The 13,510-nt window shown below is 30.2% G+C and overlaps 3 protein-coding genes across 3 annotated transcripts; 2 read left to right on the top strand and 1 right to left on the bottom strand.

The window, feature by feature from the left end:
- Positions 1-1,120: 1,120 nt before the first annotated feature.
- BDBG_16967 (uncharacterized protein) lies at positions 1,121-1,900 on the bottom strand (the record flags this gene model as incomplete). Its single annotated transcript, XM_031724804.1, has 1 exon — positions 1,121-1,900. One exon carries the CDS (start codon positions 1,898-1,900, stop codon positions 1,121-1,123), a length of 780 nt encoding a protein of 259 aa, XP_031578136.1.
- A 1,039-nt stretch (positions 1,901-2,939) lies between these two features.
- On the top strand, positions 2,940-3,670 carry BDBG_16966 (uncharacterized protein; the record flags this gene model as incomplete). Its single annotated transcript, XM_031724803.1, has 2 exons — positions 2,940-3,024; positions 3,093-3,670. 2 exons carry the CDS (start codon positions 2,940-2,942, stop codon positions 3,668-3,670), a joined length of 663 nt encoding a protein of 220 aa, XP_031578135.1.
- Positions 3,671-13,146: 9,476 nt separating this feature from the next.
- Positions 13,147-13,510, top strand: BDBG_16965 (uncharacterized protein; the record flags this gene model as incomplete). Its single annotated transcript, XM_031724802.1, has 1 exon — positions 13,147-13,510. A coding segment is annotated over one exon (362 nt), but the record flags the coding sequence as incomplete, so codon positions are not given.

The following is a 13,510-nucleotide window of genomic DNA, read 5'->3' as shown; positions in this document are numbered from 1 at the left end:
TTTCTTCCATAGATCACTACTCTTGACTTTATCTCAGACTTTTGAGATAAAAAGCAGTAGTAGCTTGAATGAGAAATAACATATTTTTGCTCAGCATCAAAATTCGGCTCCTGAAGCAGTATAAAATCAACTTTTTATTCAAATACAATTTGAAGACAAGAATAAATACAATTTGAGTTTCTATCCACATTATTTTGAATAAATGTGATTTTTGAAGAGTTTTTAAACTTTTTTTGTTGTTTTTATTGTATATTCATACTAAAAGAGAGTAGAGTAGAATCTAATCACTATTATCAGATAGTAGATTATAACTGTTCTGAAAAGTAGGAATCTCAACTGCTTGCATTATATCTAGTTTATTATCAGAGTCATTTCTCAATTCTCTAATCTTAACAGAAGTTTGAGAATTCAAGTTCTGTTTACATTTAGCTGGAGAGTTGAAGTTTGAAGACTTAGATAGTTGAGAGTTTCTTCTTTTTGAGCTTGCAGTTGTAAGTTTACTGGCTTGACTCTTCTCTTCAGTTCTAGATTGACTTTGAGCTTCATCTTTTCTCCAGTTCTTTTGAGTTCTAGGAGCAAACATACATTCTTTTAAGCTAGATGCATGTTTTTCTTTACAATTAGAGCACTTAAGCAGAGTATGTTGACAAATTTCACCTCTTTTTGAGCATGTTTCATATTTATGCTCACTAGTTTTGTGATCTCTGACACAGAATGCACATTTTGAGTCTCTAAAATATGAGATTGCAAAGTGTTCATATCTTTGACAGTTTGAACACTGTGTTTGAGCTTTGAGGTTCATCCTTGAGTCTTTGTATTCATGAACTCTTATTTTCAAACCTGCTACTCTTACTTCAGAGATCTTTGACTGTTCAAGTGTTTTTGTATATACTAGAACAGAGGCATTTCTTCTGCTTTGTCTGAACTCAATTGAATTTAGTCATACAGGCTTCTTTCTCAGTTGAATAGAGTTGTATTCTTTCAATTCATTTTTGAGAAGTAGCATTCCTTCTTCACAGTCAAAAATTTCAACTGAAATATCATGAAGAATGAATTTGTCTCACTTTTCATCTCTTTCAGATAGAATTGTTGTGTTTAACAAAGATTCTACTGCTGACTTTCAGAGATTCTCATTCTGAATAAGGAATTCAGCACTGAATTCAGGCATTGTAGTCAGAATGATGAAGTTTTCAAAGAATGATGATTCAATTGAAGCTATAACTGGTTTTTGAACTTCAATATCAGTCATCAACTGAGAAAAGAACTGCTGGTTAATTTCATTTCTGATTCTGAAAATGAGATTTGAGTTTAGCTTGTTTCTTTGCAGAATGTCCTGGTTTGAGACTTTGAGAATAAGTCTTCTATTTCTGAAGATTTGAAAGTTTTTCTCTTTTTGCATTTTCTTTTCTACTTTTCTATGAATAGAGGCATGAGCAGTATTCTTCTCAGTTTTCTCAGGATTTTGAGCAGGTTTTGAGACAGCAGATTTAGAGACAGCAGGTTTAGAGACAGTAGATTCAGCTGCTTGAGCATATGTTTTCTTCTGATTCAAAGAAGGAGAAGAAGAAGAAGTAGAAAAGAAAGAAGAGCAAACTGAAGAGTCAGTGATTGTATTAGAAATTTTCAAAGTTTTTTGAACTGTGTTTGAAATTCCAAGTTTGAACTTGATCACTTCCTGTAGTTGTCTAGCCTGAGCATGAAGAATTAACAGAACTTCTTCATTCATCTCACTCAGACACTGCTTTTCAAGAATTTTACTTGCTTTTTCAAGTTCCTGTATTTCAAGAACTTGTTGTTTCTCTATCTCTTCTTTCTTTCTTCTCTTCAGAATTTCAATCTCAGGAATAGTATTTAAGAAAGCATCTTTCTCCACAACAACTGAGTGTACTTTTGAACTCATTGTTCTTACTCAATGAAAAGTTGGTCAGACTAATTCAATTGAGATATTTATTAAACTCTTTTTGAATTGAAAAGTTGATCAGACTGTTTCAATTAAGAGGTTTCTAAGTCTGTTTTCAATTGAAAAGTTGGTCAGACTATTTCAAAAGAAGAATCACAGACTTTTGTGTATAAAACACCTGATTTTTTTCACACTAGTTCAGTAACTAGGTTAGATTTTTGAAGAGAATCTAATAAACTAAAATTGATTTTTAAGATAAATCAATAAAATCTTTACAATCTCTTTCTTGGGATACAATGAGGAAAAGTATGATATCAATTGATAGTAAATCAGATAATATGACAGTTTTTGAGAGAAAAACTGACAAAAAATAAATCAATTTTTTGAAGAGAAATTGATTAAAACTATTCAATTTTATTCTAAATTATTCAATTCTTCTCACACAACAGGTGTGCAACTCAAATCAGTTAATAAAGAGTGTAAAAAAGAATTAAGTATTAATGAAAGCTCTTCAGCCACTGAAAAAGTAATTCTTACTTAAAAGAATATGAAATTATGACAGAAAACAACTCTGTTTTTAATTCTTTGTAAGAATATTGTGTAAAACCCAGAGAAAAACACCTTACTTTTTTAAGAGAAGTAAAAAACTATTTCTAAAATCTTTTTTTTGCATTAACTGCTGCAGAAGAATGAGATAGAAACTGCTAAGATATGCACTACTGTATACCCTCTATCAAGACTTTCTCTCTTCAGAGTCTTGATATTATAGAGAATATAAGTCTGTTTCTATATGATAATATAAATATTGTCAGCGGGATGTAGAGGAACTGGTTATTTATATCTTAAAATAGAAGACTTTGTCAATGATTATATCAATATAGAGTTAATTCTCAAATTCAATAGAAACCTAGTGTTGCTGTTCTCAATCTCTTGCAGAATCTATTGAATATTGAGGTATTAAAACTAGATTTAATATATCTCACTGTGCAGGGATCAAAGGCTCAGTCAGACCTTGGGATATACTGATTTTATAGTTGTCATGTCTGCCGATTATGTATTGAGTACAGTTGCTGAGGTATCTTTTTGTACTTTTCTGTCGGGGATGGGCCAGATTGAGAGAGGTGGTACGAGGGTGAGACTTGGCGTTGATGTCCAGATACACTGAAGACAGACCGCGGAGGTTGCACTTCAGAAGTGGCCGTTGGTTATGTGCTTGATATTATCGCCGAGGTATCTTTTTGTATTTTTCTGCCGGGGATGGGCCAGATTAGGAAGGGCGGTACAACGGTGGGACTTGGCGTTGGTGTTTTGGAACATCAAAGATGGACAGGGTTTTCGCGGAGGTCGCTCCTCAGATATCTCCACAACTACAGATCGGGGATCTTCCAAAATCGAGAAGATTGGTGCATATGGCTAGGTCTCTTCACCTTACAATTTGTATGGCACTTTGGCCCGGGGTTGTGGTGTGGTAGGGGAGAACGGGGGATACTCCCACACAGGAGTTTCGAACAACGTCCGGTTCACGTTTGGCTGGATAACTCCACCACCACACAGGGTATGCGGTCGGCGATGGGGTCAGAATGCTCGTATGATCGAGGGCTTTTCGATGGATCTATCGGCGGGTTCTTATTCGAAAAATTGAGCGAGTTCGTGGTGGAGCGGTTGTACGGCTACTGTTGGAATCTATTGAATATTAAGGTATTAAAACTAGATTTAATATATCACACTGTGCAGGGATCAAAGACTCAGTCAGACCTTGAGATATACTGATTTTATAGTTGTTGTCATGTCATTGTCCGCTGATGATGTATTAAATACTGTCGTCAAGATATCTTTTTGTATTATTCTGCCAGGGATGAGCTAGATTGAGAGAGGCAGTAAAAGAGTGAGACTTGATATTAATGTCTTGATACATCAAAGACAGACAGAGTTTTCATAAAGATTGCACTTCAGATATCTGTTGATTATATGCTTGATATTATTACTGAGATATCTTTTAGTATTTTTCTGTCAGAAATGAGCCAGATTGAGAAGAGTGGTATGAGAGTGAGACTTAGTGTTGATGTTTTAAAACATCAAAGATAGACAGAGTTTTCACAGAGATTGCTTCTCAGATATCTTCACAATTATAGATCAGAGATCTTTCAAAATCAAGAAGATTGATGTATATGACTAGGTCTCTTCACCTTACAATTTGTATGGCAATTTGGCCCAGGGTTGTGGTGTGATAGAGGAGAACAGGGAATAATCCCGCACAGAAGTTTCAAACAACATCTGGTTCATATTTGACTGGATAACTCCATCATCACACGGGGTATGTAGTCAGCGATGGGGTCAAAATGCTTGTATGATCGAGGACTTTTTGATGAATCTATCGCCGGGTTTTTATTTGAAAAATTGAGCGAGTTCGTGGTGGAGCGGTTTGTAATTATGCTTTGTAGAAGATTTAACATCTTTATATGATAACTGAGTGTAAGAAAGAATGAGCTTACATCTGTTAAAATAGCATTTTGATCATTAATAATAACCTCTGTGTATAGAAGAAGATTATGTCAATCATCTTATAAGTAATTACAGAACTTAGAAAGATAATTCTTTACAGTCTGAATTATTTATTCTGATATATTATCAGTCTCAGAGTGATAAGCAGTTGACAGATAGTGTATAATCTTGAAAACTTGACAGATTCTTATTCAAAGAGTGCTTATAAATTAACAGCTCTGATCTAATACTATAGATCTTAGTAATTTATATATTCTGTAAGAGGTCTACGCCGAATAGATCGGTATAATATTTATAGATCTTATATAACCAAGTGAAAAACATTAGAGAAGGAAAGAAAGAGAAAGTGTGAAAATCAGTAATCAGAGTGAATATTTATATGTGTATGTAGTGATGTACACAGTGAAACTTTGAGGTAAAAGAATAGGGGTTTTTGTACATAATGAAGCTTCAGAGCAGAAGAATAGAAATTTCATAGATTTTTAGCTAAGAATTAGTGACTGAGAATTGAAGTGATAGAAATCTGTGAAGTGTAACAGAATAGTCTATATAATTGATCAGGTACAGTCTGTTACATTAGTCTCTCTCTCTTTCTTAATTCTATGTAGCTCGCATCAGTCAAGAGCTGTGATCTTAGATAATATAGAACACAGAGTTCAGATCAGATAATTATAGCTGACTCATTTCATAAGATATTATCAGCTATGACTGTGAGATCTCTTATTAAAAATATCTTCAATCTCTCATTTAAGTTCATTATCTTCTTCTATGATCTCTGACAGCTGTCAGTTGAAAGTCAGTTGAGAAGAGAACAGATCAGTGATAGCATGACAGAGAAAGCTTGTATAAAAGATATCATGAATCTCTGATAATATGTTAAGATAATAGTTATAACTGTCTAGAACTTCTATTACTTTATACTTTATATAATGATAATTCAGTGTATGAGATAAGTATGTGATTTGTATATTCTTAAGATTTAATTATATCAGATCTTCTATCTTATATTACTTGATAAGATCTCAGTGAACATTGATTTGATTTTCTTAATTCTATTTAATATTTATTATAAAGACTTCTGCTCAATCATGAGTGTTTCAGAGTTTTATTACTATATTATTAATAATCTGAATTAAACTGCAAGAATTTGATATAAAATGTATAGTCTCTAGAAGATTCAGTACTTTCATATAATATTTATATATGAAAAAGAACAGACTTACATCTGTTAAAACAGTATCTCAGTCATTAATAGTGACTTCAGTATATAGAAGAAGATCATATTAATTATCTTATAAGTAATTACAGAACTTATAAAGATAATTCTTTACAGTCTGAATTATCTATTCTGATATATTATTAGTCTCAGAATGATAGACAGTTAATAAACAGTATATAATCTCAAGAACTTAACAGATTCTTATTTAGACAGTGCTTATGAATTAATAGCTCTGATCTGATACTATAGATCTCAGTAATTCATATATTTAATAGAATAGACTTCTTAGAAAAGCTTCAGTAACTTGTTCAGTATTTATCTTATTATAAGATTTCAATATTACACTCTTACTTAATCAGTTCACAATGATCAGAATATTTCTATAATTCTTACTCTCAGAGAAATTAATAGTAAAGTCAATTATCATATCTTATCAGATTTCATTAGAAATATTAAGCAGTTTCAGCAGGTCTTTTCTACAGTTCTTTCACAAGATAATAGAGAAATAATAGTTATAGTTTTAAAAAAAATATCTAATACTGTTTAATATCTCAGATCAGTAGAACTCTTAAGAGATTATTTAATATAGTTATTTATAATCTGAATAGCTAATCATACAAGAGTCATACATCTCTTACATTATTCAGATATATAAGAGTTCAGAGTAAGAGACTCAGTATTATTCATAAAATTATAGAGTATTATTATCATTAATTGAATATTCTGAGATGTTGATTCTTATACATAGTTCTGAGAGAAATCAGAGTACTTCTTATTATACTGCTTCAGTGAGTACTTAAAGAAGTTCATCAGTTTAAGCTGCTATATATCATAGTTCATCTAATATGAATTCAGAAGAAGTTAAGATATCAGTGATAGTTTTAATTGAAGAATTATGTATAGTGCTATGAGCTGTTTTATCTTGATTAACTAGTATCTTTGAATTCAAGAGCTGATACTCTCAGTTCATTCTACAAGTATCTGTTACATCAGATGATATATCTTACTCTTATTATAAGAGAGTATCTGTTATCAAGTTCTGACTGTCAGAACAGTAGTGTATTATAAAATAAAAGCAGCTTAAGAACTCAGATTATTATATCTATTATTCAGTGAGTTTATAGATAGTTATAAAGTACTTGAGATTCTTATAATCTGTGATTATCTCAAATTCAGAGACACTTTAGAGTTCAGAGTCTCATTCTTCTAGATAGTATATAATTGTGAGAAGTTTCTTATCATAGATCTCATAGTTGTATTCAGTGAGACTCAGTTTCTTAGATATGAAAATATATAATTGTAAAATATCTTTATTATCATATTATAATATAACTTCTTCTGTGATATAGTCAGAGAAATCAGCTTCAATAACTATCTTATGATCAGAATTGAATATTATCAGTAGAAAGATATCAATGAACATCTTTTTTATCTATATAAATACAGCTTCAGTGTCTGCTGATTATTGAAATACTGAGTCTTTTTTAGTGAGTTCTGTAAGTAATCTCATAATATCTGAGAAGTTTTATATAAATTACTGATAGAAGTTAGTGAATTCAATGAAGCTTTGTATATCTTTCACAGTATATAAAGTCTCTTACTTGAGAATAGCAGAGACTTTCTCAGAATTTATTTGAATTCTCTTATCAGCTTCTATGATAAAGTCTAGATATTTTATACTCTTGACTTTGAAATCATACTTATCAATATCTATTAATAGTTCTATCTCTTATAATTGTTGTAATATTTTCTGTATATATTCTTGATATTCTTTTCTAAATTCATCAGTGAAGATGAGAATGTCATCTAGATATATAGATATAAACTTATTAAGAAAATCTCAGAGTACTCAGTTAATATACTTCTGAAATATACTGAGAGTATTAGCCAGTTCAAAGAGTGTGACTACTTATTTAAAGAGACTATAACATGTTTGAAATACTGTAAGTTATTCATCTTCTTCAGTGATACAAATTTTATAAAACACAGTGATAATATCTAGTTTTATAAATTATTAAGCTCATCTGATATATACTAGAGTTTCATTGATAAGAGATAAGAGATAATAATCTTTCTTTATCAATCTATTCAGATCTTGATAGTTCACACAGAATTCAAGTTCTTTATCTAGCTTCTTTACAAAGAGAATAGAAGCTGCAGTAGAAGAGTTATTAATATATATGAATTTCTTATTCAACAGATTATTGAGTGTCTTCTAAAGAAGAAGAAGTTCATCTCAAGATATATTATAAAGAGAGTTTCATAATAACTCAGAGTTCTTATCATTCTTCTTATCTAACTTAATACTGTGATTTACTTCTGAGTCTTGTAAAGAAGATATATTTATAATATTATCTTACCAGAAGATATCTAGATATTCATGATATTATTAAGACAGTTTTGTGTGAGAATGTGTTATTATAGTATGAGATAAGTTTTCTAGAGCTTTCTTAATATCAGTCAGACTGATGAAATAGATTGATATATAATCTTACTATCAGTGACTTTATTAGTGACTCTGTCAGTGATTTTAATAATAACTTCTTTTTCAGAGTATTTTATAAGCATTGACAGAGATCTGTGTAAGATTCATAGTCTTATAAATATTATCTTTGTGAATTCTATCATTGTTAGAGAATATTAAGATTCTGTTTTAAGTATTTAATAAGATGTCTTATTCAGATAGTCAGACAAGTTCTAGTATAAGATTATAGTCAAGATTATTAACTTTGTATATATAGACATCTTCATATTAATATTCTCTGACATCTATATTTAGGTTTATCATGTAATAAGTGTGAATGTCTTTTAAATCATTAAATTCTGTGAGAAGTCAGAGTCTTGATAAGAAGATACACTGAAGATTATAATATCTTATAATTGAAGATTTAATTATTATATAATGACATAGATCACTGTCTATCATGACTTTCATATTATACATATTATCTATCACAGTAGATATAAGAATTACATTTATTGTTATTTTCTCTTCAAATTATTATTATCTGACCTCTTCAAGCTTCTGCTTGTGAATTTGAATAGAAGTTAATCTTTTCCCTGTTTCATTGAGATATTCTCATAGTTATCTTCTGAGTCCTTCTCTAATATAACATGATTAATGCAGACAGATGCTGATTCATTCTTTAAGTGAGAAGATATATAGGCTGATTAACAGTTGAAAGTAATATACTCTGATCAGTTATAGTTAATGTACACTTCTTATTAATATGAATCAGTAACTTCTTTGAGAGTGATCTCAAAGACTCAGAAGCCTGTTTAGATGATGAAGACTCTTGCTTATATATAGATATTTAAGTCTACTCAGTTCATAGCATCTGTATTATTGTTATTATTTCTCAGTACAGGTATATAAGTAGCTGAGTTATTTCTCAGCACAGATGTGTAAGTGAAATATCTTCTATCACTGTTTTATATACTCTTAAGCTTGATAAGACAGTTATTCAATGTTCAGAGCTGTGTGCAGAAGTCTTTATAAGTTAAGTCTTTGTTTATACTTATGAGAGTTTGTAAGAGTTCAAAAGTTAGTATCTTCTTAAGCATACTAATATTTATTCAATTCTTTCAAGATTGATCACCTGCTTCTAAGATCTTGGTATTAAAGTCAGAGATGAATATTATGAGAGAAGTATTTCTCTGTCAGATACTCTATAATCAATTTAATACTTTCTGTTATATAACAGTATCTCAGAACAGAATATCAAGATGTTTGGTAATATTATCAGATATTTATAATACTGATTCACATGCTTTCATTCATGAATGAAACTTCTGTTTCACATAATTCTTCAATTATTCATTAATATATTAATCTTGATTAATTAGTGAACTAATGACATCTTGATCTACACTCAGTTTCATGAGTATTTTCATTCTTCATGATGAGTAGAGAGTGAGATTGAAAGTATTAAAATATACAGAAGTATCTAAGTGTTCTTTCAGCACTCTTGTATTTAATTCTGTAAATATTGAAATTGCATGAGTTTCTTATTGAATTAATTATTAAATTTTCTTGTATTGAAGTTATTGAGTTGTATGTATATCAGCTATCTATTACTGTTGTAATTTTAACATTACTCAGAGCTACTGTGATATTATATCTATACTTATGTTTGAGAGTTCTCTCATATTATCATTAGACATGCTTATATTAATTGTTGAATGTGTGATATCTGTATAATTGAAAGAAGTATAATTATATGAATATCTCATATATCTGTGATATTAGAACTCTCAGATCTTTCACTAACATTCTCTTTATAAGATCTTACTCTCTTCATAAGATCTTGTTACAGAGTCAGAGTGACTGAGAAGTAAGCTTTTATCTGAGAACTCAGTATCTGCTTAACTGTTTGACTGTTTCTCTATTTCTTATATGTTATTACACATTCAGATATCTCAGTAAGTAATCATTTCTAATAAGAAGATGATGAATGTTTTTCAAGTGTAAGAGGCCTATGCTGAATAGATCAGTATAATATTTATAGGTCTTATATAACAAAATAAAAAACATTAGAGAAGAAAAGAAAGAGAAAGTGTGAGAATCAGTGATTAGAGTGAATATTTATACATGTACATAGTGATGTATGCAGTGGAACTTTGAGATAGAAGAATAGAGGTTTTTGTATCTAGTGAAGCTTCGGGGCGGAAGAATAGAAATTTCATAGATTTTCAGCTGAGGATCGGCGACTGAGAATTGAAGTGGTAGGAATCTGTGAAGTGTAACGGAATAGTCTATATGATTGATCGGGCGCAGCCCGCCACATATTCAATAGAATGAGCTCTGTAGAAAGACTTCAGCAACTTGTTCAGTATTTATCTTATTTCAAGATTCTAATATTACATCTTTACTCAGTCAGTTAATAATAATCAGAATATTTCTATAACACTTACTCTCAGAGAGATTAATAGTAAAGTTAATTACTACATCTTATCAGATTCTATTAGAGATATTAAGTGATTTCAGCAGGTCTTATCTACAATTCTTTTATAAAGTGATAGAGAAATAATAGTTACAGTTTCAGATAAAATGTCTGATACTGTTTAATATCTCAGATTAGTAGAATTCTTGAGAGATTATTTAATACAGTTATTCATAATCTGAATAGTCAGTTATATATAAATCATGTATCTCTTATATTATTCAGATGTGTGAAGATTCAGAATAAGAGACTCAGTATTATTCATGAAATTGCAGAGTATTATTGTCATTAATTAAGTATTCTGAGATGTTAGTTCTTATTAGACTGGCCGCTGGGACTATGAATTTCACATTTAGTCTCATTTGGTCTGGTCCCATACATTTCTTGGTGTGAATCCCACTGGGACTGGCTATTAAAAAAACATGTAAAGTGACTATATATCAGATCTTAAAATGAAATCATGACTTGAAAAAAATGAGAAAGTGGTCTCATTTGGTCTCATTTAGTTCCATTCTTGGTATAAAGTTACTATTTTTAGACATTTTAAGGTTTTTTTTAGACTATTTTTAATTTTTTAAAAAGTAACACTTTTTGATAACACTCAAATGAGATTTAAAGTCATTTAAAGCAATAAAAATAATTTAAATTGAGAAGTGAAAATCATGATCTCATTTGAAAAATGTGATAAGAGTAGACAGTAAGTTTTACTGAGACAGTATGAGACTACTATCTAATGTTAAAACTGTGTAATGGGATCAGTTGAATTGGTAATGAGACTATCAAAAAATCTGGTCCTGGTCCCAGACACGGTCACACGGTCAGTCTAATTACAATATACTCAGGATTTTCATTTGCATTGCAGAATGAGCACTCTGTTGAATTAAATCTATCATCAAATCTTTGTATATAGGATTTGAAATAATCATGTCCTAGTTTCAGCTGAATTATAGATGAGAATATTTTCTTTTTACATTTAATTGAACAAGATTTTCACTTTGGTTTTGTCTCAAATCTTGAATAATGTATACTCTTCTTTTGTTCCTGCCAGCTTTTATTTTACTTATTTAAACAAGATTCTTTTATCTTTCTCTCTATGAAAGATCAGAACACTGTTTTTTGAATAGATCTGCTTAATTCTGAACTCTTTTTTTGCAGCTGAATCAGCCAATTCATTGTCATGAATATTCATATGAGCAGGAACTCAGTGCAGATGAATTATCAGTTTTAATATTCATCTCTTTTGAATTTTCAAAACAGAGTTTAAAATCAGTTCAAGATTCATTTGATCATTATGAATCTGACTATTTCTAAGTTTTTTTAAAGCAGCTTAACTATCAGAGAATATTCATACCTCTTTCAAAGTATTTTCTCTTTTATGAGATTTTATTTCAATGAGTTTGAAAGCTTTCACTATTATAAATAGTTCAGTATTAAAGACTTCAGATTCACAGCCTAAATTTCAGAAATCTGAGATAAAATTGATATTATCTTCAGTATAAGCAATGTCTGCGCCTAATTTATTTAAATTCTCATTTTTTGAGCCATCTGAGTAAACCAGAATAGAGTTTTTTATATTGATTGTAGAGATCTTCTTTAAATACTGTTTATATTCTCTCTCTTTAGATAGTTCACTTATTTGTAAGTCTATGAGAGATTTCAGCTTTTTTCTCTTCAGAGAGATATCTTCTCATGATCAATGTTCTCAACATTTAATGAAGAAACTTGATTTTTAGTAAGTGAACATAGTCTATAAAGTTGAGAGGATAATTTCTTTAAAGCATTATTCTCATTTCAATCAAGAAATCTATTTCAATCCAGTTCATTTTCTGAGTTAACTGATGAAAATGAAGAAGAAACTCTTTCTCTGATTATATGATTTGAGCTCATCTTCATGACTCTCAGAGCATAGTTCATACAGGCTTTTTCAAATTGAATAGTAGAAGGTGGAATTGAATCTTCAATTTCCATTGCTTTAATAGAAGATGATTGGAATGCTCTCAGAATTCTTCTCAAAGCTCTGTTTTATACACTTTGAAAGAGTTCAGTGAAATTACCTTGATTATTCTCTCAAACTTGAACTTCATAATCAGCTACTGAGATAATACAGGCTATGTATAACTGTCTCATAGCCTGAAAGGATAGACCTCTCTCAGTGTTTGATAGTCTGATTATACTATTCAGTAGTCTCTCTGCCTTGATGATTCTTTGTTGCATATGATATTTAAAAATCAACTTGGAGTTTAATCATACTTCTAGCCATTTGACATTCAAACTGGGTTTAATCTCTTTATTCAAAAGGGTTAGACTTAGTTCTTTCTCATTATCATAACAAGTGTTCTTGTAGTGCTTATACTGAGCAGTTTGTGAGTAGTAAGTATAATATATTATGAAATGTGATCAGAACTTGTTTATCTTCTAATAATTATCAGAACATACTATTATGAATGACATATCTTCTTCTTCTTCTTATATATTCTTAATCTTCTTTTCTTAGCAGATATCTGATCACGTTTTCTGATCATATTTTCTGATTATGTTTTGCATGAATACAGATGCTGATATATTTGTTTTAATTTGTGTAGAATCTTCATATGTTGACAGATTCTTATCTGCAGATAATAGTGAACATCTCAATATTGAATTATTAATTGAGAACTTGAAGAATGCTATAATGAAGAGATTGTCTATGTTATATTTAACTGAGTCTTCTGTGTCTCTCTCTACTCTCTCTGTTTCTTTCTCTGTTACTTTCTCTCAATCTTCTACACTTGTCTCTGTGTCTGATTCTCCCGCTTCTGCTACCTCTGTTTCTGTGATTCTCACTTCTGTTCTCACTACTTCTGTTCTCTCTGTCTCTGTCACTTCTGCCTTTGTTATCAGCTCTTCCTGTTTCAAGAAGATGTTGTATAGACTTAGTAAATCACATTTCTCAGCATATATACTTCT

The sequence above is a fragment of the Blastomyces gilchristii genome, assembly GCF_000003855.2.
Source record: "Blastomyces gilchristii SLH14081 genomic scaffold supercont1.7, whole genome shotgun sequence".
Taxonomy (NCBI): Eukaryota; Fungi; Ascomycota; class Eurotiomycetes; order Onygenales; family Ajellomycetaceae; genus Blastomyces; species Blastomyces gilchristii.
This window is presented reverse-complemented; position numbering and strand designations above follow the sequence as displayed.